At 39.6% G+C, this 23,450-nt stretch overlaps 1 protein-coding gene across 1 annotated transcript; it reads right to left on the bottom strand.

The window, feature by feature from the left end:
• Window positions 1-5,206: 5,206 nt before the first annotated feature.
• Window positions 5,207-18,002, bottom strand: LOC139715914 (T-complex protein 11-like protein 1). Its single transcript, XM_071627467.1, has 10 exons — window positions 17,889-18,002; window positions 16,176-16,524; window positions 15,397-15,529; window positions 13,291-13,411; window positions 12,262-12,482; window positions 11,330-11,466; window positions 9,686-9,933; window positions 7,107-7,282; window positions 6,185-6,351; window positions 5,207-5,421 (listed from the first exon to the last, which is right to left on the bottom strand). The coding sequence occupies exons 2-10, from the start codon at window positions 16,375-16,377 to the stop codon at window positions 5,207-5,209; spliced, it is 1,620 nt and encodes a 539-aa protein (XP_071483568.1). The 5' UTR covers window positions 16,378-16,524; window positions 17,889-18,002.
• Window positions 18,003-23,450: the final 5,448 nt, after the last annotated feature.

Raw genomic sequence — 23,450 nt, 5'->3', positions numbered from 1 at the left:
TGTATTTTTTTCGCGTCGGGAAAATCCGCAGTGAGCGCATCCTCTGCGAGCTGTGCATAGATCTAAATTCTCATTGATAAACCACGCGTGTGTATGCTACTTAATAATCTGCGTGTTTTTTCTATGCATTTCCACTCGCATTGTTCTGCTTGGGTACTCTCCAGCGGGAGCCGCTTTCATTTTGTCCCTCAAAGTGGGTCAAGCTTTCGTTCATCGGTCAAGTCTTTCATCCTTTTGTCTTGATGAACTTCACTAATCATCCCCATGCTAGGATATACGAAGGAAGAACACACTTTTGTTCTTGTCTATGCACATGTATAGTGGACGGAAAGTAGACCTGTAAACAAAGGCCTGCCGATTTCAATAGAGTGCACCCGCCCGCAGTCCGCATAGACAAAAGAAGGATTAGTCGGTGCTTCCTTCTCAAGTGGACAAAAGACACTATTCCAGGACCCGGGATTTACTTTAGTTTCAAATACAAGATCTGGGACTAAAGGACTCAGATTGGGGAATGAATTACCGAGGCAAAAAAAGAAATTGAAAAGACAAATTGAACTGCCAATATCTTTGTAATCATACAACTCTAGAAGACAATTTTGTTATCATTCAAAAGAGGAGATGTAGCTCTAAAACTTTCTCACAGAGTCAAGGGAGCGTTCTATTGAAGGAAAACCATGAATGACTCTTTCTTTCCATACTACACAAAACTTTCTAACAATTTTTTGATGATATCAATTATTTCTGCAATATTTCAGGTTGAGATAGATATTACACCAAACTGACCGCATGGCACGAAAGACCAATTGTTTCTTGATATATGTTGTGTAGACCTCAATTCAAAACAGTCATTAGTTTCAAAGATATGGCAGTTTGAAATTACATTGCCACTAAAGTTTGCGAACTTTCTGGCGTTGGGTAAAAACGTCTGGCACGTTAGGGGTTTTGGGTCTGGCACATTAAGAGTTAAAGATAAAGGTCATTCAGGCATGCTGCGCAGAGGTATTGATGAAATTGTTTTATTTTACAGTGACAGCTTTGCCTGTCAAAAAAAAAAACAAACAAACAAACAAATATGGTCCAGGAAAACTGCTAGTATCTCAATTTTGGTCTTGTTTTAAGCCATCAAATTTTGAAAGTAGATGAAGAAAATATTACTCTGCCAGGTAGGACAAACTCAAAAAATTTGAGTCAGTCAACCCAAATAAAATTTTTCGATTCATTACAGAGAATCCTAAACTGTAACTTGTTGTGGGTTTTGAGCTGGGTGGTCACATATTAATTATGATATCCTACAAAGTGTATTGGTGGGCTGAGGGGATGAAAGATGCCATCAACTTCCTCTTTTGAGACAACAACATGCAATCCTTTGGCAACGTAAACAAATATTGTGTAAAGAAACCCAAAGCAATATTATACATGTACTGCAACGCTGGACTCAAATATGACACCAAGGCAATCTCTCAAATTTACAAACAAAACAAAGTAACTCTAGTGGCATCAAATGATGTTCCATAAGACTGCTGGACTTGGCTTGTTTGTTTTGGTTTTTTTTTCTGTGTGCAATTCAAAATATATATATAGTTTCTATGCTTCTATTACAATGAACTTTTTTGATATTCTTATTTGACAAATACCAATGACACAGAGAAAAAGCCTTTCTTCATAAAGACAGTAATTCATATGATAGTGCATATAATTCACAATAATTCAACATACTGTCAGCTACAAACCAAAAGGGTGTCTGTAACACACAAAGCCCTTTCAGTTTTGATGCACAAACTGCAAAAAGGGATTATTTGGGTGACGGAGTCAATGCCCCCTTTGCACACACTGCTGACCAGGAACACACACATGAATGAGTCTGAATCTTTGTCTTGTATATTTTAACGAATAAAAAAGAAAAAGAAAAAGACAGAAACATCTATAAACTAAACAGACAGTCTTAGCAGATGGCTGAGATATACATTACTTAACCCACTTGAACCTGAAATAGCCAAATCCAAGATATGGGGGGAAATTGTCCTTCCTTACTACGCTCCTTGTTGCAGACAATGCATCAATCGCATCGTATCACATTCATATGAAGTTTGTCTTTTTGTCGTCAAATGTATCACATTCCACGACCTCCCTCACCCTAAAATAACCAGTGCAAGGGTACATACAGCAGTTATCAGCAAGCACATCCATCTCAAGTGCCAGGAATACTACCAGTATGTCTCATCGCTTTTATATCTTCATAAAACAAAATCTGACTTGCCAGAAGAGCCTACCAGCCACAGCATATAATCCGGCAACATTGATGATCAAAAGCCTTACAGTCTTACCATGGACCCTACAATTAGGGTCCATGGTCTTACCTAATTATACAATATCAGAGATGAAGGCCAACAACATGTTTCCATGCTCGAATTTCAAAGTTTGTATGTTACCCTGATTTTAGATTCCTGAATTTCAGCAGATTTGCCACGGCAAAGATAGTCTCGAACTCTCCATTAATTTTCACACAGATTTCTCACAAATATCTATTGATTTCACATCACTGCTTTCATATGAAATACAGTGTCATACATGTATGAGATATTCCCAATTTGATAGCAATAAGTGCTGTCAGATGTATGTGATATCTTACATCGTACCTATTTCTGTGATGGCCCTCTGCTTTTCAACATGTTTATAAATTTCCATATGATAAAACCAAAATAAATACTAAAATGTACATGCTAAAAAATTAATGCACTCACTCTCTTCAAATTAAAATTCATCACAGTTCGTCGCTTGCCCGGAAGAAGGGAACGAGCGCGCGAATACGCGTAAAAATAGATTTCGAGAAAAGACCTGCATGAGGTAAGATCATAAGCAATATCATAAAATTTGTAGATTATTCATTATAGCCACTTTAGCTAGTACCAAATTGGAATATTATCTGTTCACTTGTGAATTTTCAGCAGTATTGATATTCAAATATCAAAGATATAGTCAATTGAAACTTTAAATTGCGATTTTCTCGAAATCTATTTTTACGCGTATTCGCGCGCTCGTTCCCTTCTTCCGGGCAAGCGACGAGTTATATTTTCTTTTATTGTCTCAACTTGAAGTCCAGTATACAATAATCAAACCTGAGCAAATGTTGCATTATATCCTAAAATCAGACAAAAACAATTTCAAAGTTTAGTAATAGGCTTAAGAAACATGCATTCTTTGAGTAATAGTTCAAGGGAACAGAGACTAAACCAAACATATTAACCATCATGCAAATACATTACGATATTCAATTCAGTCAAATGGTGAATTGTTTAGAGAGGTCAACTGAACTTGCCTCAAAGAATGGTATCATCAAATCTGCAAACAAAATTTTATTCACATTGGACATATCTGCTGGTAATGCTGATTCAAAACATAAAAGAATATTTGCTACAACTCTTGATGCATTTCAACTGCCTTTAGTTAATCAAAATAAATAAATTGCTCAGAATTAATCATTCTATTAGCCCTGCAGTAGAGCATTACAGTTTGCGAATTCATTACATCTAAGTTTTCTGTTCTAGATTTAAAACTCAAAACAAGCAGCCTGGAACTATTTTCAGTTACCAGCATCAAGCCTATGAGAAGGAAAGGGTACACTCAAAAGTTCATGCAAATATTTGTATATCACAACTAACCACAAACACACACACACTTACACACAACATATACATTGATGGCAATGACTTCACACTAATAATATTTATATCTTCTCATTTATACACAGATATCACAAGACAATATCGTACACCAAAGCAATACACAACAGGCAGGAAGCAGCAAATTGCTTTGGTTTAGCAGGATTAGTGTAAAAATATTTGTTTTTTTCTCTCTTTGAAGTTTGTCACACTAATTAAGCATCTTCCACATCTGATAAAACAATTTTCACAGACAACACAGATTAGCACTTTGAAAGAAATTTCATCGATGATCATCTAATAAATACACTATGAAGTTGATATGAGGTATGAGGTATGGGGGTGCTCTGGACAGTCATGAAGCGATGGGCTGCTGTCAAGAGCAGTAACTTATCAAATAGACTGATGGGGCCTGTTTTAAATATCTGCCATGTTAAATAACAATGTCAAATATACCTTCATCTGCCTGATAAGCACCATGGCAAAGCTTCTGTGGTCACATTTCAACAGAACTTAAAATATTGCATAATCTTAAATGCTTTAAAAATAAAATGGTCAGGAATGTGAAGAGATTGTCCATAGAAAAGCACTAAAATAGATCACACATTGCAATCATACATCAAATTACATACACTTACAGTGTAGCCTTTTTCAGCTTCTATGGCAACTTCATTTCAAAGATGTGTATATTTCATTTCTAATAAGCATAGAACTTACTCTATCCAATGGGATGCTGCTTGGTGATCACTTGCCAGAAAACAATTCTGTCTAACAAATAATCTCTTCAACAGTTCATCACAGGATAATCAAAACTAGGTAAAAAGAGTATCTGGCAAATTCATCACATAAACATGCAACACATCTTACTATAATACATAAAGACAACATATGAATAATAATGATGGTAAGATTTACTGCACTGAAATTATACTATGTTATTCTGGTTTCAAAATTACAGCCAGCCATTTGACCTAAAATTTGCAATAATTGAATGTAACGCTTTTCAAGCAAAATTAACATTTAATTTTCTGCATTCTACTGAATACATAAAATGACTTCACATCAAATGTATTCACAGATTAAGTCATTCATTCATCCCTCTGAAATTTTCAAACTCAATATGGTTGACTTCTATATCAAAATCTTATTACAGGTCTACATTCAAACAAGAGCTCCTGATTTTCTTTCTTTTCTGCTACAAAATACTATCATATAAGAGGACAATATAATCTATAAATCTTCTGCCCATTTAGTATTGTGAAACACCAGTAAATCTATGACATATCCACTCACATAAACTGAGGCGATACACATCAACACAAGGTGAATACTGTCCAAAATGCAACCTTGCATAAAACTAAGTATCATCTAGATCCACAGCATACGGAGTACATACGCACAATTTGGAAACCACAACGACACGTTTTGAAAAAGCATTTATGTAAATACAAAATATAAAACACACACACACACTCTCTCTCTCTCTCTAACTATCCTTCTCTCTATCTCTCTCTCTCTCTTTCTTTCTCTGTCATTCCCCTCTCAAACTATGAAGAGAGCTGTGGTTGCACCATCTTTGACAATATTTCAGCGTAGAACGGTCCAAAGACTGACCGATTGTGGACGACCAGGCGGATGAAAGCCTTGGCAATGTCCACCAGCTGGCTCTGCATAGTGGTCAGCCCCGGTGGAATGTTGGCTGCTGGGTCGAAGCGTGAGGGAGCAGTGATGGCCGATACCAGATACCCTTGAAGTCTGGAGTCTGGAGGATTAGGGAAAAATGAAGTAATGTAAGGTTGCTCGTGTTCTTTTCTGAATTGACCCATTTAAAGGTAGCCCTCTTTTCAGCTTCCCTTCTCACTTCTATTTCAACTATATCTGCAAGTGACAAGTGGTAACGGAGAGGCACTGTTTCAATTCTTTGGCAAAACTCCATTTTGCGAAAGGCTGTGAGAGATGAAGGCATTGCTATACTGTAAAAGTGGAAATTTTTGCGGTGTTGAAATTTTTGCGCATTTCGCGCAACCAGAAACTAGCGCGAAAATAAAAGCACGCGAATATTTTTGCTTGCCATATGTTCCCGTACTTACTGTCTTGATCCGCGGGAATAAAAACACACGAAACTCTTCTTACCGGACCGAGCACGAAAAATTAGTCGCGCGAAAATATCCACTTTTACAGTAATATATCTTTCAATTTTCTTTAAACACTTCTAGCATTTTCTAATCAGATAAGTGGTCACAAATATGCAACCCCCTCCCCCCTCTGTTCAAGTTTCTTCACAACCAAGAATACAAGTTATAATCGTATCTCTGTTGCATTCGGTTTTGAGGTGTCAAACAACACACAATGTAAAGTCAGTCTTTCAAACAATATAACAATTCAGGTTGCTCATTCAGAAGATATTTCAGCATGTTATTTGTAGTATGTTCTCACAACTACTTCCACAGGAGAAGCTCACACACACACAGAGGCAGGCTTCTGGTCGAAGCTTCTCCCGCTTCTCCATGGATCATGACACTCACCTAGAATGCTGTAGATGTGATTTTCTTTGTTGGCAAGAGCGCAGATCTGACTCTTCATCGCTTCCATCCTGAGGGGCTCAAACTCGGCAAAGCCATGCTCCTTGAGGCATTCATTCACTTCCTTGCAAGCCTGCTCAGCGACATTATTGATGGCAGCAGCAAAATCTCTGGAAAAGCATAGATGGGAGTAATGAAAAATTAACAAAAGAAATGTGCAGCAGTCTGCTTAACAAGACTATTAAAAAAACCAAAAAAACTTAAAAATCTGAAAATCTTCACCACATGATGCTTTCGGTGTTGAAGACATATCCCAGTTTACACTTTGTTTACATACGACAGGCGAGTGTTCATATTTGCACAATATGGATTTCATGGCTGTTAATGAACTCTCCTGAGGCACTGCACTAACACACAGCTCACAGCTGCCACTAAAACAAGCCCAGAATAGACTCAAATATCTCAATATGCTGCCTTGAGGCATACTTCTTCTAGTTCAAGCACTGCAATATGCCTACTTTCTAAATATACATTGGCATCTGTACTACACAACATAAGTTGATCTGTTGTTGCTTTTTTTTTGTTACATCCATTCATACTCATTTTTGTTCTTGCCCTCACTAACAGTATCACTAACTCACCTTGCAGTGAGTTTGTTCTACGACATAGCCATCCTGGGGCCCTTTGAACACATTTCACGATAAATGCAACTTGCAATGGCAGAAGCACCCATAGTGATGAGTGACAATAATCAACTGCAAATATTAAGTCGTTCCATGTCAACAGCAGCATGATAAAAGTACTCTCCAGAGTGACAGGCAGGCAGGTGCCAATAACATATATACATGCATTATCATCGCTGCCATGACAACAACATGAGAATTCTGGTCTCAGTTAGAAGGGGACACCATGTCCTGGCACTGACCTGACCCCATCGAGGAGCACAAATAGATTGTGTTTGAGCTGGCTTGGGAAGCCCTGTATGCCGGCCAGCAGACTGCCGGTGTTGGTGTACGTCACCAGGAGCACCGAGCCCACTAGCACCAACTTGCGTGCCTGGGATCCCATCTCATGAAACCTGCCCTGGTCCATCAGCACTGTCTGTGTGGATAGAGATTTGATGGGAAAGGTGGGTAACCAGTCTGCCGAAATACAGTGTACATGACAAGGTCATTCCTGAATAGCTCAATGTTGGTTAGCAAAAGCAAAATGCATGAAATATCACTTCCAGAATGTAAATTTTATGCCATTACATTTTATTTTGTGCATGACAATGAAGTTGAATCTGAATCTCAATACTGTTATGCCTTTGAAATACTTAAAATTGTACGCTAATGATTATAATTACCAAACAGAAAATTGAAATTACTCCTCAACAGCTGTTCAAGGCTTTATAACAGTCAAACCTGTACAGAGAAGCCCCTCAGTGGTCCTTACAAAGATGACCTTTCTGTTAAAGATTCATAACACCAGTATACACCAGTATACTATTATGCAGATGTTATAGACTACACTGTGTATGAACATATGAGTACGAACACAATATGAACATGTGAGCACTAGTATTGTGTGTACACCTGTACATGTGTGAATTCAAGCAAACACATATCTTATTGTCTACGAAATTGCAGTGTTCACTCATTTCTTCCGTACCTATCAATAAAGCCACAATCTGACCCCTTTGCACATTTTGTCGGCCTGTTTATTCATAGTGTATCGGTATCTTCTTGTTTACCTTGTGCCTATAGTTGTGAAAACATACTGGCATTGTGCACAATCAGAAACTGATCAATGAAATACGATCAGATGGCTGCTGGCTACACTACACAGATGACCATTAGGTATGACCACTTTTGCATGGGTTTTTGCAGTGAGGGGAATTTGTATGGCTTTTATATGACAGTGGAAACTCCATACTGTTGGTCACTACGACAGTTTTGACCACTTTTACAGAATAGTTTTCACTCTTTATTGAATTCAAGATGTGATATTTGGCATGAAATACATTGCCCTTCGCAAAATGTCTGCTGTTTGAAGTAGCTTTCTGTGTAACTGGACCATATGGTATTAAAGTCTTGCTCATTCCTGGTGCTAGTTAATCACAGAGTTTCATACAATACCATTTCAGACTACAAAAATTACATCAATTTAAAGATCTGCAAACTTAAATGAATGGGAGGAGTTAAAAAGGCAAGTGCCAAATTGTGTCGCGCCCATTCGCATACAAGGAATTAATATTTTATATAACTCCCAGAAATTAATTGACCTGCTTATGACCTTTGACCTTGTGGTGACCTTCAACACCCCAAGGGACATTTACCATCCAAGTTTGGTCACAAACGGACAAAGGGATCAAAAGTAATGAGCCATAATCGAAATGCACCATAAAAACTTAACATTGGGCCCTAAAATTTTGTTGACCCCTTTCTGTGACCTTTGACCTTGTGATGACCTTTAACTCCCCAAGGGACATCTACCGTCCAAGTTTGATCACAAACGGACATAGGGATCAAAAGTTATGAGCCACAATCAAAACGCGCCCTAAAAACATAACATTGGGCCCTAAAAGTTTGTTGACCCCTGTCTGTGACCTTTGACCTTGTGACGACCTTCACCTCCCCAAGGGACATCTTCCATCCAAGTTTGGGCACAAACGGACAAAGGGATCAAAAGTTATGAGCCATAAACGAATTGTGCCCTAAAAACTTAACATTGGGCCCTAAAAGTTCTTTGATCCCTGTCTGTGACCTTTGACCTTGTGGTAACCTTCAACTTCCCAAGAGACATCTACCATCACCCAAGTTTGATTGCCATTGTAGCAACATGTGCTGAGTTACGTGTGATAAGAGTCTTGCAAGTAAACTTTAACGTATGACCTCAAATGACCTTTGACCTTATCATGTGACCTCTTACGGCACCATAACATGAAGGTACCCTCAGTGCATCCAACAACTAAGTTTGATTGCCATTGTAGCAACATGTGTCGAATTACGTGTGATAAGAGAGTCTTGCAAGTAAACTTTAACGTACGACCTCAAATGACCTTTGACCTTATCCTGTGACCTCCAACGGCATCATAACATGAAGGTACCCCCAGTGCATCTATAACCCAAGTTAGGTTGCAATCCAAGCAACTTATGTGAAGTTATTCGTCAAAAGAGCATCTTGCAGGTAAACTTTAATATAGAAAAGTGAGTCTTGCACATACTCTTTAATATATGACCTCAAATGACCTTTGACATCATCACATGACCTCTGACAACACCATAACATGAAGACACCCCTAGTGCTTCTATCACTCAAGTGTGGCTGCCATTGCTGTAACAGTTGCCAAGTTATGCATCATAAGAGAGTCTTGCAGGTAAACTTTAACATTTGTGACGGACGACGGACATGGACAACGGACGGACGGACGACGGACGCCATTTGGATCCCTTAGTCTTGCCTTCACCTCCAGTGGGTGAGACAAAAATCATGCAAATTGCTTGTGGAAGACCATCCCACCTCTGGATAGGACAATGCATCGTCTGGATTTCTGTAGAGGAGGCTGACATAGGCATGGTTCAGGATGGTTCCAGGAGAGATCATGGGCCCACTGCCTGGACTGCTGCTGGTGGCGCCCTCTGGAGATGAAGTCGAGGCAGTCTGCCACTCCTGATTCTGCCGCCTTCGCAGCTCTTGCTGCTCGTTCACTCTGGCCTGCAAGCTCTCCGCGGTCTGTTCCAGCCACTGGCGGGTGTACAGCAATCCATCTGCCAATGAAGAATTCAAGTAGACGACATACATGTAAAAGGTTGCCTCAACATTAGCCATTGACATGGAGCCATCTATACCTTAAAAGACCGCCCTTGAAAGAGAAATGCGGATGAGATTACAACAGTATTTGACAACACAAACATGTGATGCATCATCAAAAAAGCCATATAATGTCGGAAAAATTATTGTTTGGTTTTTGACTGACATAGATTTGTCAGCTGCTAAGCTTTAAACTGATATATTATTTGCCCTACTTCATTACCAGATAAATAATTTTAAAAAAGAATACAAAGCTAGAAAACTGCAAAGGTTACATTGTCAAAGTCGGCTTTACGTGCATTTTTCGTCCTTTTATGATCTCTGACTTTATATGGGTAACATCATGACGCACCACTTAAACAGGGATGCCAAGTTCAAAAAAAATTTATGAGTGAGATTTTCATGACTTGGCATCTCGGCATGCTAATGTGAGCACACGGTAGGGAGCTTTTTCCATTCTTAGCTCTTAATGGTGTGATCAGGTGCATACTTAAGTGACTATTTTTTACTTATTTTGAAAGACAAAAGAGAAATATACCTTCATTTGCAACTATCACTTTAATCTTTTGAGCTAAGCTCATTATCATAGGCCCAAGTTGCAGATTTCGCCCGATGCGTGAGTAAAATGGGTGCCATGCGTGAGATCGTGAGATGGCCCCTAAATACTTGAGTTTCACGCAAAATGCGTGAGACTTGGTAGCTCTGCTTAAAAGGCATCGTAGTCAATGCACTGATTGAAGATTTAGCATCTACAGGAAAAAACATTATTCTCAATAAAGTGCATAATACACAAACATAGGATATGAAGCAAAATTTCTACTACTAAACGTCACCTGTTTCTGGCTTTACGTTTCTCATGACAAACAAAATGTAATAATATTCATAACACTGCCTTGCTAAGGTTACACTTCAATACACAAGACCTAAATACATGTAATTACAGCTTAGATGATACACATAAACATAAAATGGCTTCAGTGTGATCTAATTTCTCATCAAGCAAGAACATATCCCAACTGCATATGAGATGGAACAAACATAGTACAAACTGGAAAAACCACTACATACTCTTTATAAACTACATGCACTGATATGAGAATGTGGAACGACATTTTGTGCATGAGGTTTGCTTTTGAAAACCTCCAGCTCAGCTGACTTGTTTTTAAACATCTTGGTCTCTCATAATCTTTATAATAAAATCATTACCTTCAAAATATTGATAAAACATTGTCCTCTCTTTACACTTGCGAAAAGAAAGGAAAATTCATTTGGCAATCTACCAGATTTGCAGTAGATTTGTGGTCGGATTAGCTCAGTTTGATTCAGTATTGCTCATCAGAGTCGATATTTAACCTTGCTGAGTTTGCAGAAACTCCTGGAACTTCTTCCTCTCATACTCCACAGACTGCTGCTGGAGGTGTGGCCGAAGACTCTGGAGAGTAAAGTTTGCCATGTCCACCTTCATTAGGTCCAGGACTCGAAAGATCTCTCTGAATGGAGAGAGCGTCAGGATGATAAAAAATCATGATAATAATTCAACTCTAGAACACTTTCTAGCAAAGAGGCCTTACATACAGGTGTGTACAAAATTGTATATGTTTAGTTGTACTCTCCCCATTCCTCCACCCCTTCCCCACACTTCAATACATACAATGTGTAAACCTCTCTTCTGTTACCCATATAAGTGGTATGTCATCATAAATTACCTGCGGAGTTTTCAATCGAGTTTTGTATGACAGATTTTCTTCGACAGATGAAATGAAAGTGCAAGTCAGCCACAACCATAATCTAGGTATGAATGATGCCTACGCAAGTGTTTGAGGGGAAGCTTTGAGTAAATGATAATCTCTGCACTATAATTTTGCGATGAACATTGTTTATGATTGTTAAAACACAGATAACTTACAATGACAGCAGACAACAAAAATGAAACAATGATATTTCATGTGTTGCAGTTGCAAGTGTTTCGTGCAATATAGATGCAGGTGCAGCTAATGAATACAGTCTTAGTGCAGCATTCACAGTGCTACATTCAAATCATTGGTTGCCTAGCTGCATATCTTCATGGTTCCTTGGCACACAAATACTAACATAAACATACACACAAACTGGCAGTTCACATCTTTTTCCTGAACATCGATATTTACAGACTTTAGGAAAAATAGACCTATAATTAATTCTTTTTCTAAGTACAAAAGAGAGAGGAATTATCTGACTTTGAATCCGCAACCCCTCTTCTCACAGCTGGGCATCCACACCCAACACATCACATCATTTCTACACACCTGAAGAGTTCAACAGGCTCAGTCAGCGTTCCCAGCTTTGCAATCTCCTCGTCCCTGACCGGAGCACAGAGCTTGGACATGACGGACACGACAAAGGAGGCCAGCCTGCTGACATCCAAGGCAGAATGCTCCGCCTCCTGTCTGATCAGAGCTAGGTCCATGGCCTCCAGAATCGTTGTCTTCAGCTTGTCGTGGTGGGGGAGTAGTAGTGACAGCAGAATCTATTAAGAGGAAGGAAAGAAATGTTCTACCGGTATATATCTGCGCTAACAGAATACCTTTGTGATTGCAAACAAGCCGACGACACATGATGACACTTTGGGGATGTCAATTTATTAATGAAATAACGAGTGAGAGCGTATCAGGACAATTACCTCAAAGGACAATTGTCCCCCCACCCCCTCCAAATACCAGTTAGTGATAGGGTTACAGTATAGATTAGGGCAAGGGTTAGGGTTAAGGTCAGGATTAGAGTCAGGATTAGGTTCAGGATTAGGATTAGGGTTTGGGTCAGGGGAAGGATGTGGGGTTAATTGACCAGGGGCTAAATGTCCTAGAACCCAGTGAAAGATAACATCACTAGGGGAAAATCAAAAGGATGACTTAATGTGGGATACAGGTTGTTAACTGATGACATGACAGTCTTAAAAGATGGCACCTAGCAGGCACAACATGGCTGCATTATAAATGCTGCTGTGAAAACTTTGACAAAGAGCTTCAAATGGACCGCCCTGACCCTATACCCGATTCTTCATGGTCTATGAGGTTAAGATACATCAATTAATTTGAGTTTGATAATGACAGTGCTATGTGTCATGATGCCAATGCTGATATGCATCAAGACAAATGGACCTGTGCCAGCAGATTAAATATGAACCCTAATTACAGCACAAAGGGAAGGAGAGGGCCACAGAAAGAGAGATAAAAAATTAGAAATAGATCCCTGCAGAAACCGCATATCAGTAAACTTTACATGCGTTACACCCCAAATATGTGGTTTTGACAGGATGCATTAATAGGAAATAATACCTCTCTGATTTCTCCAATTAGTGTCACTGCATGGCCATATGATGGTGGGTCATCAGCCAGTTGAGCACTTAGGCTATCCCAGAATGCTTTGTGCATGACATCATGCACTTGTTTCACAATCCTATATGTAGGAGATGAACAGGCAATAAGCAAAAAAATAATGATAGTAATAATAAATGAAATTAAAAAAAAATAATAATGATAAATAAAATAGAATAAAAAGTCAATGTCACTTTAACCATATTTAACCATAGTATGAGAAAAAAGCTATCAACCCAATAGTCTGCCAGACTTCATCCATTTACACTTTTGATAGAACTGCAGAAAATTGTAGATCTCATAATATAAGGTATTTGAAATCCATCAGCAATGCCACATAAGACATAGTTTGTGACCTGTGGTCGGCTCTCTTGCCTTTTCATTGATTTCTTTGCTATGCTGCCATTAGAAACATTGAACAATGTCCTGTAGTGGAGGCATGAAATTCCAACTGAAGTATCTGTGCAGAAAACAGAATTGTCTTTACATTTACACATAAGATTGATAATTCATTACTGCACTAAAGATGTTCCCCTGTTTCACAAATCAAGTGCCATTCTTAACAATGAAGCAATCCAAACCCAATTTCAAAACACAGTAGGTTGGTGGTACAAGAGCTACTAGCAACTTGTGAATGGTGTTACATAGTTAATGGAGCTTGCTTCATTAATGGAATTATCCTACCAGTATGGCAGTACAACTTCAGTTCTGCTCAAAAGTGTAAATATCCCTTTCAAGAGGTGACCCGAACTAGCATCTCTCTTTCAATGTGGATACATTTCTTCATGACATAAATGCTGGTCACAAATGGCTTAAAATACAGGGATTTTCTATGTGCTCTATCAACCAATACTACTGAATAGTTCACATAAAGGGATACAGGAAAATGAAATAAATCAAATTTATTCCCTGGTATCCAATGTTCATTGGATACCAGGAAACATTCTGGTCATTTATCAAGTCTTTGATCTTGCTAATACTCTCTGCCAGCCAGTATATCATGAATGACACAGTGATTTCCCTATAAGCTTTGTTTACACCATTGTCACCACTGCCTGGGGAACACTCAAAGACTTCCTGTCTTGTCTTGCCCTTGCCTTCTTCGCACTGCAAGAAGCTGCCCATTAATCTGTGGGCTTTGCAGGGTTCATGAAACAGATCTCTATTGTTTGTGTTTGATGGGTGAGTACAGGGTATTTTCTTCTTTGTTATCTGCTTTTCCAGGCTATCCTGTAAATGCCTTGCAGCAACACTGCAGTACACCCGACTATTATTATACCAGAATTAAGACATTAACTTCCGACACATTGTAAATCCTCACAGAATATTAGTGCACTAGATTCTCTTTCCTGCTTCTGATAACAGCTCTTGCAGTTCTTGATTGGCCAGACTTAATTAATCCTACCAACAACAGCAACAAAAACAACAAACCTGAAACTTCCCACAAAAGAAAATGATGGGTGTATCATAACATTTCCATTAAGAGGGAATGAAACCAAAATAAAAATGTGGATTGAGTGAATGCAGCAATATCGGTACAACACATCAGCAGCAAAGGGGTAAATCGAACAATCTGATCAAAAGATATGAATTTTTACAATTTTGGTGCAGCCACCTTTGGATGAGAAGACTGGGATATAAAATGTGATGTCACATAAATTATGGCAAATGACATAAAGAAAATAAAAAGCAAATTCTAAAAAAAACAAAAACAGGTGTCCTCAACTTGTAACTGACACATATTGAGGGCAATATCATCCTCCCTGCTTTCTGAATGATATAAGTCTACTACTCTTTCATTCAGCTAGAAAAGTGAATATATGCTGAATTTTCTTAAGATTTTCTTTATATTGTTGTCCATAAACAACATTACTAAATGTTGTAGTCTTTTCATCCAGCGACTGGCGACATCAAAACTTCAAAAATTCAATAAAATTTGAACAGATAGTCCAATTTTCCTCAAACTTTGCCAATGTGTTCTAATAATATTGCTCTATTCCCTTAATTTGCATATTTGGATTTCATTTTCCTTTAAAGGAGACTGTGGTGTAACTTCTGAATACTTACGTATTTTCAGGAAGTTCTCTCGGAGATAGTTTAAAGTTTCCATCAACAACAATCTCATGTGCAAGGGCCATGTTTTTGACCAAACCAGCAGTTGTTATGAGCTCTTCAAAGGTCTTGTGCCTATGGGGTGATGCTGAAAGATAAATAAGCAATACATTATGATTTGAATATCTTCTCTACATGCTCTTTTAGTCAGAATGAAACGTGAGAATCTCCTTATGATGACACATTAGAATATTCAAGTAGGAAAAAAAAATAGTTTAGAAAGCAGGTTTTGTAATGTCTGATATCAATTTACATGTAAGCACAATTATTTGTAGGAGCCCTCCCTTTTAAAACCACATCAAAAATATTTTCAGAGGCAAAATTCCAGTCACAACCATCTTACGGTTTGGCAATGATAAGTGATAATTGTCTTGGAGTTCTCTAGTACTTTCTTAGATTGAAGGCTCAAACGCACATTGCGATGCAGTACTCTGACTGAACAAAGAAAAGAGCATAGCACTAAAATAAAATAGTGAATGTTGTAAAACTTTTAACCTATATGGTGACATTTATGCTGAAATACATGTAAGGTTAAATCTTCTAGAATATTCTGATTGGTGGAATACAATTGCAAATTACTATAATTCACAATATGCCCATGAAAATAAACCCAAGGATATGCCAAACATCTTTATGTCACCATAATTTTCAATCAATAGTGCTGTGATACCAAAATTAAATAAACATGAACACCCAAAATGTCTAATTTTCTGCATGATTCAGGCTACACTCACCTTGTAAACCCGACAAGCCACCATGGAACACAGGGCTTGGTGAGGGAGAGTGCTGTCTCTGTCTCTTCCTCAGAACTTCCCCCTCCCCGGAAGAGTCCAGTGGGTCATTGCCTGACTGAGATGCCCCCTCTGGGCTTCCGTCATCATTAGCTGCCTGCTCTGACGGTGGCTGGCTCTCCTTTGGATCATCCTCCAGGGGCATTGTAGATTACAGTGTCTCCTGGGGTCGATACCACCAAATTATTCTTCCTACGATGAGCTGTTTGTAGTTGTGTTGTTCCTGACTCCCGTGAACACAGTTCTTTCCAGTTTTCTGCCTTTTCTGCCTGATCACAGATCACAGCTCAACCTGTAGATTAGAGTATAGAGGGCGATTGAAAACATTTGTGTTGCTTGATCTCCAAAATTTTGGTGACATTTGCATCATTGTTAGCATTGTTGCTGCTGCCCTCTCAATTGCGTTGTGGTGTATACCACAAACAAGGTGAAGCTTTACTAGAACCAGTCAGTCTAGATTTATCATACGACATATTTTTAATGCAGGCATGCCGGTCCATCTCTTAAAGTATTTAGGCTCCATAGTCTAGTGCAGTTCGGGAAACCCACTCACAAGGGGGGCCCCTCCTTATAAGTAACCTGTCCCCCTTATAAGTAACCCCGTCCCCCTTATAAGTAACCCCCGGGGCACCCCTTATAAGGAGTCTCTACGCTTTTTTGCAATGCAACGCGAAAATGAAAGGACTGCGGCAATTCGCTTGATTATGTCCATAAAGCTTCACAAGTTTCCTAGTTACTCACGAAATTTGAGCAAAATCGGTTTGAGGCATCATATCTAAAATCATGGATTTAAATGCGATGTCAAACGACCCATGCGAATGCTGAAATGCGAGCGATTACTGGCGTGAGTGTCGCCAGGCGCGGCGGCGCGGCAATGCTTGAGTGCAGACGAGCCACCTGAATGAACGAAAGTCTCCGTACTCAGTCGCCACGTCTGCACTCAAGCATTGCCGCGCCGCTGCGCCTGGCGACACTCATGCCAGTAATCGCTCGCATTTCAGCATTCGCATGGGTCGTTTGACATCGCATTTAAATCCATGATTTTAGATATGATGCCTCAAACCGATTTTGCTCAAATTTCGTGAGTAACTAGGAAACTTGTGAAGCTTTATGGACATAATCAAGCGAATTGCTGCAGTCCTTTCATTTTCGCGTTGCATTGCAAAAAAGCGTGGAGACTCCTTATAAGGGGTGCCCCGGGGGTTACTTATAAGGGGGACGGGGTTACTTATAAGGGGGACGGGTTACTTATAAGGAGGGGCCCCCCTTGTCATGCTTGTGAGTGGGTTTCCCGAACTGAGTGTAGAGGCAGTCAATGAACACATGGAAGCATAAACAGACATATCCAGTTTCCTTGTAGAGTTGGTCTACCATCTATGCCTCTAATTTCTAGTGAAATCTGTGATGTATTTGGGCACCTTCACCAACTGACTTTGGTCATCATCATGTGACCCAGGAGGGCAGTGTGTGAGGGTGTGTGCACTAACCGCATCAATTCAATCACTCTACATGAATTCAAAGCTATGGGACTACACACTTGTGGCGAAGAGACAATACGCCACTACAAAAACACAACAATAAGTCGAATTCTACGGTTCTGATCAAATTAAGAAACAGTAATCTACTCTCAGATAATAAGTGGGTAAGGCAACTTACCATCTAGTGTGAAATAACTTCATAAAACACGAGGTGATGTCATTATTTTTACGGTACAAAATAGCGTAAAAAGTATGCCGTTAGTCTGCTTCGGTATGTCTTTTGTTGTTCTAGAAGCTACGCTTTTATTCTTTATGGTTTATCCATCGCGATCGTGTATAATGTTTGTGAATCACCGGCGCCTGTGATGTGTGGCACAAAGACAGATACAGTAGTGGAACCGATACCGGTAACTCCACCCGATGATATGCTCCGTGTATGATGTTCTACTCATTTCCGGCCTACCTGCGTCATTGAACATTCGCCGGCCAACCAGCTGTTCTTGTCTTCCCAATCGGCTTTGTTTACCGTTTTAACCTGTAATGACCACGTACATATACTATAGGACCTACTTCACTTAGAATTTGTATGTCTGCGTTAGTGGGTCGGAGATCAAAAAAGTCTGAAAGTTCGAAAGTTTTATTACACGTATACTCAACAACCCATTACGTGATTCGGAGTTCAATATAGATTTTTTTAGGCAATCCAATAATACACATGGAGTTCGAATTGCTGTACACAGTGTACAGAATAAGCATATAAAACATAAGAAAACATACCATGAGTGAAATATGATTGACAAACAGAGGACAAAATCGCAAAATGGACTAAGTTCATTATTCCGAAACGCACAAATTTCCCATACTTGTACAGGTTTGTTAATCCGAAAATGAAATGAGGTTCGTTAATCCGAAGTGAATAAGAATCAAAAGTGTCTTTTTCTTTTCCTTTTGAGTCACCTCTTATGGTTATTTCTACCGTCAAGCAACGGCGTAGCCAGGATTTCATCTTAGGGGGGGCGGTTAGTCTGCGAGGGAGCGAAGCGACCGAGCCCGAGCGAGCGGAGCGAGCGAGGGGGGGGGGAGGGTGTGGGAGGGGGGTGTCCCCCCTCCCACGGTAAGAACTTTTTGCATTTTGATGTTGTAAATGGTGCAATTTGATGCATGTTTTTGCGCGTTTTATCGACGTGAAACAGTCCCACTTGTTTATGGTAGCAGTTTATTTTGATGTAGATTATTATTGAACAATTTGCCTATAAAATGGTATAATTTAGATACACTTCTTGTATCGATTCTTTTCACTGAATATCATGAACGCGACTGAACCCGAGCGAGCGGAGCGAGCGAGAGGGTAGGAGAGGGTGTGGGAGGGGGGTGTCCCCCCTCCCACAGTAAGAACTTTTTGCATTTTGATGTTGTAAATGGTGCAATTTGATGCATGTTTTTGCGCGTTTTATCGACGTGAAACAGTCCCACTTGTTTATGGTAGCTGTTTATTTTGATGTAGATTATTATTGAACAATTTGCCTATAAAATGGTATAATTTAGATACACTTCTTGTATTGATTCTTTTCACTGAATATCATGAACGCGACTGAACCCGAGCGAGCGGAGCGAGCGAGGGGGTAGGGGAGGGTGTGGGAGGGGGGTCCCCCCTCCCACAGTAAGAACTTTTTGCATTTTGATGTTGTAAATGGTGCAATTTGATGCATGTTTTTGCGCGTTTTATCGACGTGAAACAGTCCCACTTGTTTATGGTAGCTGTTTATTTTGATGTAGATTATTATTGAACAATTGCCTATAAAATGGTATGATTTAGGTACACTTCTTGTATTAATTCTTTTCACTGAATATCATGAACGCGACTGCACCCTAGCGAGCGGAGCGAGCGAGGGGGTAGGGGAGGGTGTGGGAAGGGGGTGTCCCCCCTCCCACAGTAAGAACTTTTTGCATTTTGATGTTGCAAATGGTGCAATTTGATGCATGTTTTTGCGCGTTTTATCGACGTGAAACAGTCCCACTTGTTTAAGGTAGCAGTATATTTCAGTGTAGATTATTATTGAACAATTTGCCTATAAAATGGTATAATTTAGATACACTTGTTGTATTAATTCTCTTCACTGAATATCATGAACGCGACTGAACCCGAGCGAGCGGAGCGAGCGAGGGGGGAGGGGAGGGTGTGGGAGGGGGGTGTCCCCTCTCCCACGGTAAGAACTTTTTGCATTTTGATGTTGCAAATGGTGCAATTTGATGCATGTTTTTGGCGCGTTTTATCGACGTGAAATATTCCCACTTGTTTAAGGTAGCAGTATATTTTAGTGTAGATTATTATTGAAGAATTTGCCTATAAAATGGTATAATTTAGATACACTTCTTGTATTAATTCTTTTCACTGAATATCATGAACGCGACTGAACCCGAGCGAGCGGAGCGAGCGAGGGGGGAAGGGAGGGTGTGGGAGGGGGGTGTCCCCCCTCCCACAGTAAGAACTTTTTGCATTTTGATGTTGCAAATGGTGCAATTTGATGCATGTTTTTGCGCGTTTTATCGACGTGAAACAGTCCCACTTGTTTAAGGTAGCAGTATATTTTAGTGTAGATTATTATTGAACAATTTGCCTATAAAATGGTATAATTTAGATACACTTGTTGTATTAATTCTTTTCACTGAATATCATGAACGCGACTGAACCCGAGCGAGCGGAGCGAGCGAGGGGGGAGGGGAGGGTGTGGGAGGGGGGTGTTCCCCCTCCCACAGTAAGAACTTTTTGCATTTTGATGTTGTAAATGGTGCAATTTGATGCATGTTTTTGCGCGTTTTATCGACGTGAAACAGTCCCACTTGTTTAAGGTAGCAGTATATTTTAGTGTAGATTATCATTGAACAATTTGCCTATAAAATGGTATAATTCAAATACACTTCTTGTATTAATTCTTTTCACTGAATATTATGAACGCGACTGAACCCGAGCGAGCGGAGCGAGCGAGGGGGGTGTCCCCCCTCCCACGGCGAGAACTTTTTGCATTTTGATGTTGCAAATGGTGCAATTTGATGCATGTTTTTGCGTGTTTCATCGACGTGAAACAGTCCCACTTGTTTAAGGTAGCAGTATATTTTAGTGTAGATTATTATTGAACAATTTGCCTATAAAATGGTATAATTTAAATACACTAGTCTTCTTGTATTAATTCTTACACTGAATATCATGAACGCTGTCTGTTCAGCAATCAAACAGAAAAAGCATGCACACGAGGGTGTAGATATAGGGGCATATCCCCTCCCACACGAAGGTGATTTTGCGTTTTCAGACCTGAAATTCAGCGATCTGGTGCAAATTTTTGGTGAAATACTTTTTCATCGAAGTGTTAAAATCACGGAATTTAGCTCTTATTCCGAATGTGCACCATCTGTGCGTATGTATAAAGTCTAGTGAGGTATAGAGCTTAGGGGAAGGGGGATTCCCCTTCCCGCTCGCGGAGCTTTTGCGTTTTTAGAATTGAAATAAAGCGATCTGGGTATAGCCACAGTCTACTTCTTTGCATGGCGGGGGGGGGGGGGGGGGGGGGGCGAGCAGGGAGAAGGCGTGGGCGAGTGTTATCTCCACCCTTCCCTTCCGATGGAGCTTTTATCTTTTTAAGGTTGAGATTGAGATATCTTTTATACGCATAATTATTTGATGGAATCAACATTTGATAAATCACCAAAAAAAAAAAAAAAAACCTGATTTTTTTTTTTTTTTTTTTTGGGGGGGGGGGGGGCTGAGGGAGGAAAGGGTCGATTAAAAGGGGAAATTCCCCTTAAGATACATGAGGGAACCTTCAGTTTTCGGAATATAAGTGATAAGTCTTGTGCACTCAGAATTATTCAGAATTTTTTAAAAATCTAAAAAGTGTACTTGGCTAGGGAAAGAGGCACAGAGGGGAAGGGTTTGGGAGGGGGATACCCCCTCCCAAGCACGAGAGATTTTGCATATTTTGAATTGAAATTCAACGATCTGGTGCACACTTTGAGTGAAATATTTAAAAAAAATATCTTATTTGATGAAAGGTTGCAAAGGAGACCCGCTTCATGTGCATGCATACAGTATACACGCATTTTTTTTTTCCGCCTCCCAAATCCCCGGTCCAAATCTTAGGGGGGGGGGCGACCGCCCCCATCGCCCCCCCCCCCCCCTGGCTACGCCAGTGCCGTCAAGCATGGCTCATCCTAATGATGATGACGAGGAGGGGTGCCATACGATGGAGAGAGGGGGGAAATGCTTATATTTCATCAAAAACAATCACGGACTACGACGGTACGGTATTCCAAGTCGTCGGTACACTATGTGCATCATGTGTGTTTCTTGTGAGTTTTATACATGTCAGTGTGTGTGTGTGTGTGTGTGTGTGTGTGTGTGTGTGTGTGTGTGTGTGTGTGTGTGTGTGTGTGTGAGAAAAGATGCAAAAGATTATTGTTGAATTAATAAATGAGGAAAAAAATCCTTGCGACCAAGGCTGGGAAGCTACATGTACATTTACAAAAATGGGAATATTTTGAGACTTCGTTGAATAAACCAGTCTGAAGCTACGTGCAACGTCTGTGACTTTTATGAAAATAGTAATGTTTCCATAGTATTCCACTCTTTCTTTTCTTCATTTTTTTCCTTTCCTTCATTCCTCCTCCTCTTCTTCTTCTTCTTCTTCTTTTTTTTCTCTTGTGTTGTTTTGTATTTTCTCCCCCTCCTTTCCCATGCGTTCCTGTCAGCCTGTTGGCGGGCTGATTATATAACTATATTTACTATATTGTGATGTGTAGGCATGAGCAGTTAACCAAATTAGGTGCATGTGTATGTGTGTGTGTGTATGGGTGTGTTTGTGTGTGTTTGTGTGTTGCATGTGTACAGATAGGGGTGGGGAGGAAACAGGAAGGGAGGGAACTGGTGGGGGTGGTCATAGGGACTCAGGAAGGGATATGAGTTAGTAGATGGGCGGGTGTTGGTTGATAAATAATATGGTTCCATTATTTATTACTGTATAATTTTGCTGCATAATTCATTTGGATGATTATTAAGATTAATGCTAGAAGAATTGAATTATCACTGCTAAATTTAAGAAATTTTTGTTTTTGAGAGCATAGGGGAAGTGACTGTATGTAAATTGATAATTGTTCATGAAAATGTAATTTTTGTTATGTCATTATGTACAGCAATAGCAAATTTGCTATTATGATCACAAATGTATATTTTCGTCATTTCAATTGTAGCAAATGAAAATTGTTATTTTTTTTATTACTTTGAATGGAACAGAATGAACATCGTTGAAAAACAAAAAAAAAGTGTGTGTGTGTGTGTGTGTGTGTGTCTGTATGTGTGTGTCTGTGTGTGTGTGTGTCTGTGTGTGTCTGTGTGTGTGTGTATGGGTGTGTGTCATGCTTGTCTTCACTGCCGTAATATGCTCCCATTTTTTTGTAACAAAAACACCGTGTTTTGTCACCAAATGAGGTTTATTTCCGTTTCGGATTAACTATCGAACCTTATTTTCATTTCAGATTAATGAACCTTCGGAATAATGAATCTTATTTCATTTTCCTTCGGAATAACGAACCTTATTTTATTCTCGGATTAACGAATCTTTGGAATAACGAACTTTCGGAATAACAAACTGTATAGGCGAGATTCATAACCTCAAGATGAATGCACAGAATGATGTTAATGGAAAGGCTGGAGTCTGCGGCCGCTGTCACCATGGTTACGGACCTAACT

Source organism: Diadema antillarum, unplaced genomic scaffold (genome assembly GCF_040938485.1).
Source record: "Diadema antillarum isolate AM-2024a unplaced genomic scaffold, OU_Dant_1.0 scf00000057, whole genome shotgun sequence".
In the NCBI taxonomy this organism is placed as follows: Eukaryota; Metazoa; Echinodermata; class Echinoidea; order Diadematoida; family Diadematidae; genus Diadema; species Diadema antillarum.
The sequence above is the reverse complement of the archived record's forward strand: the minus strand, read 5'-3'. Positions and strand labels throughout refer to the sequence as shown.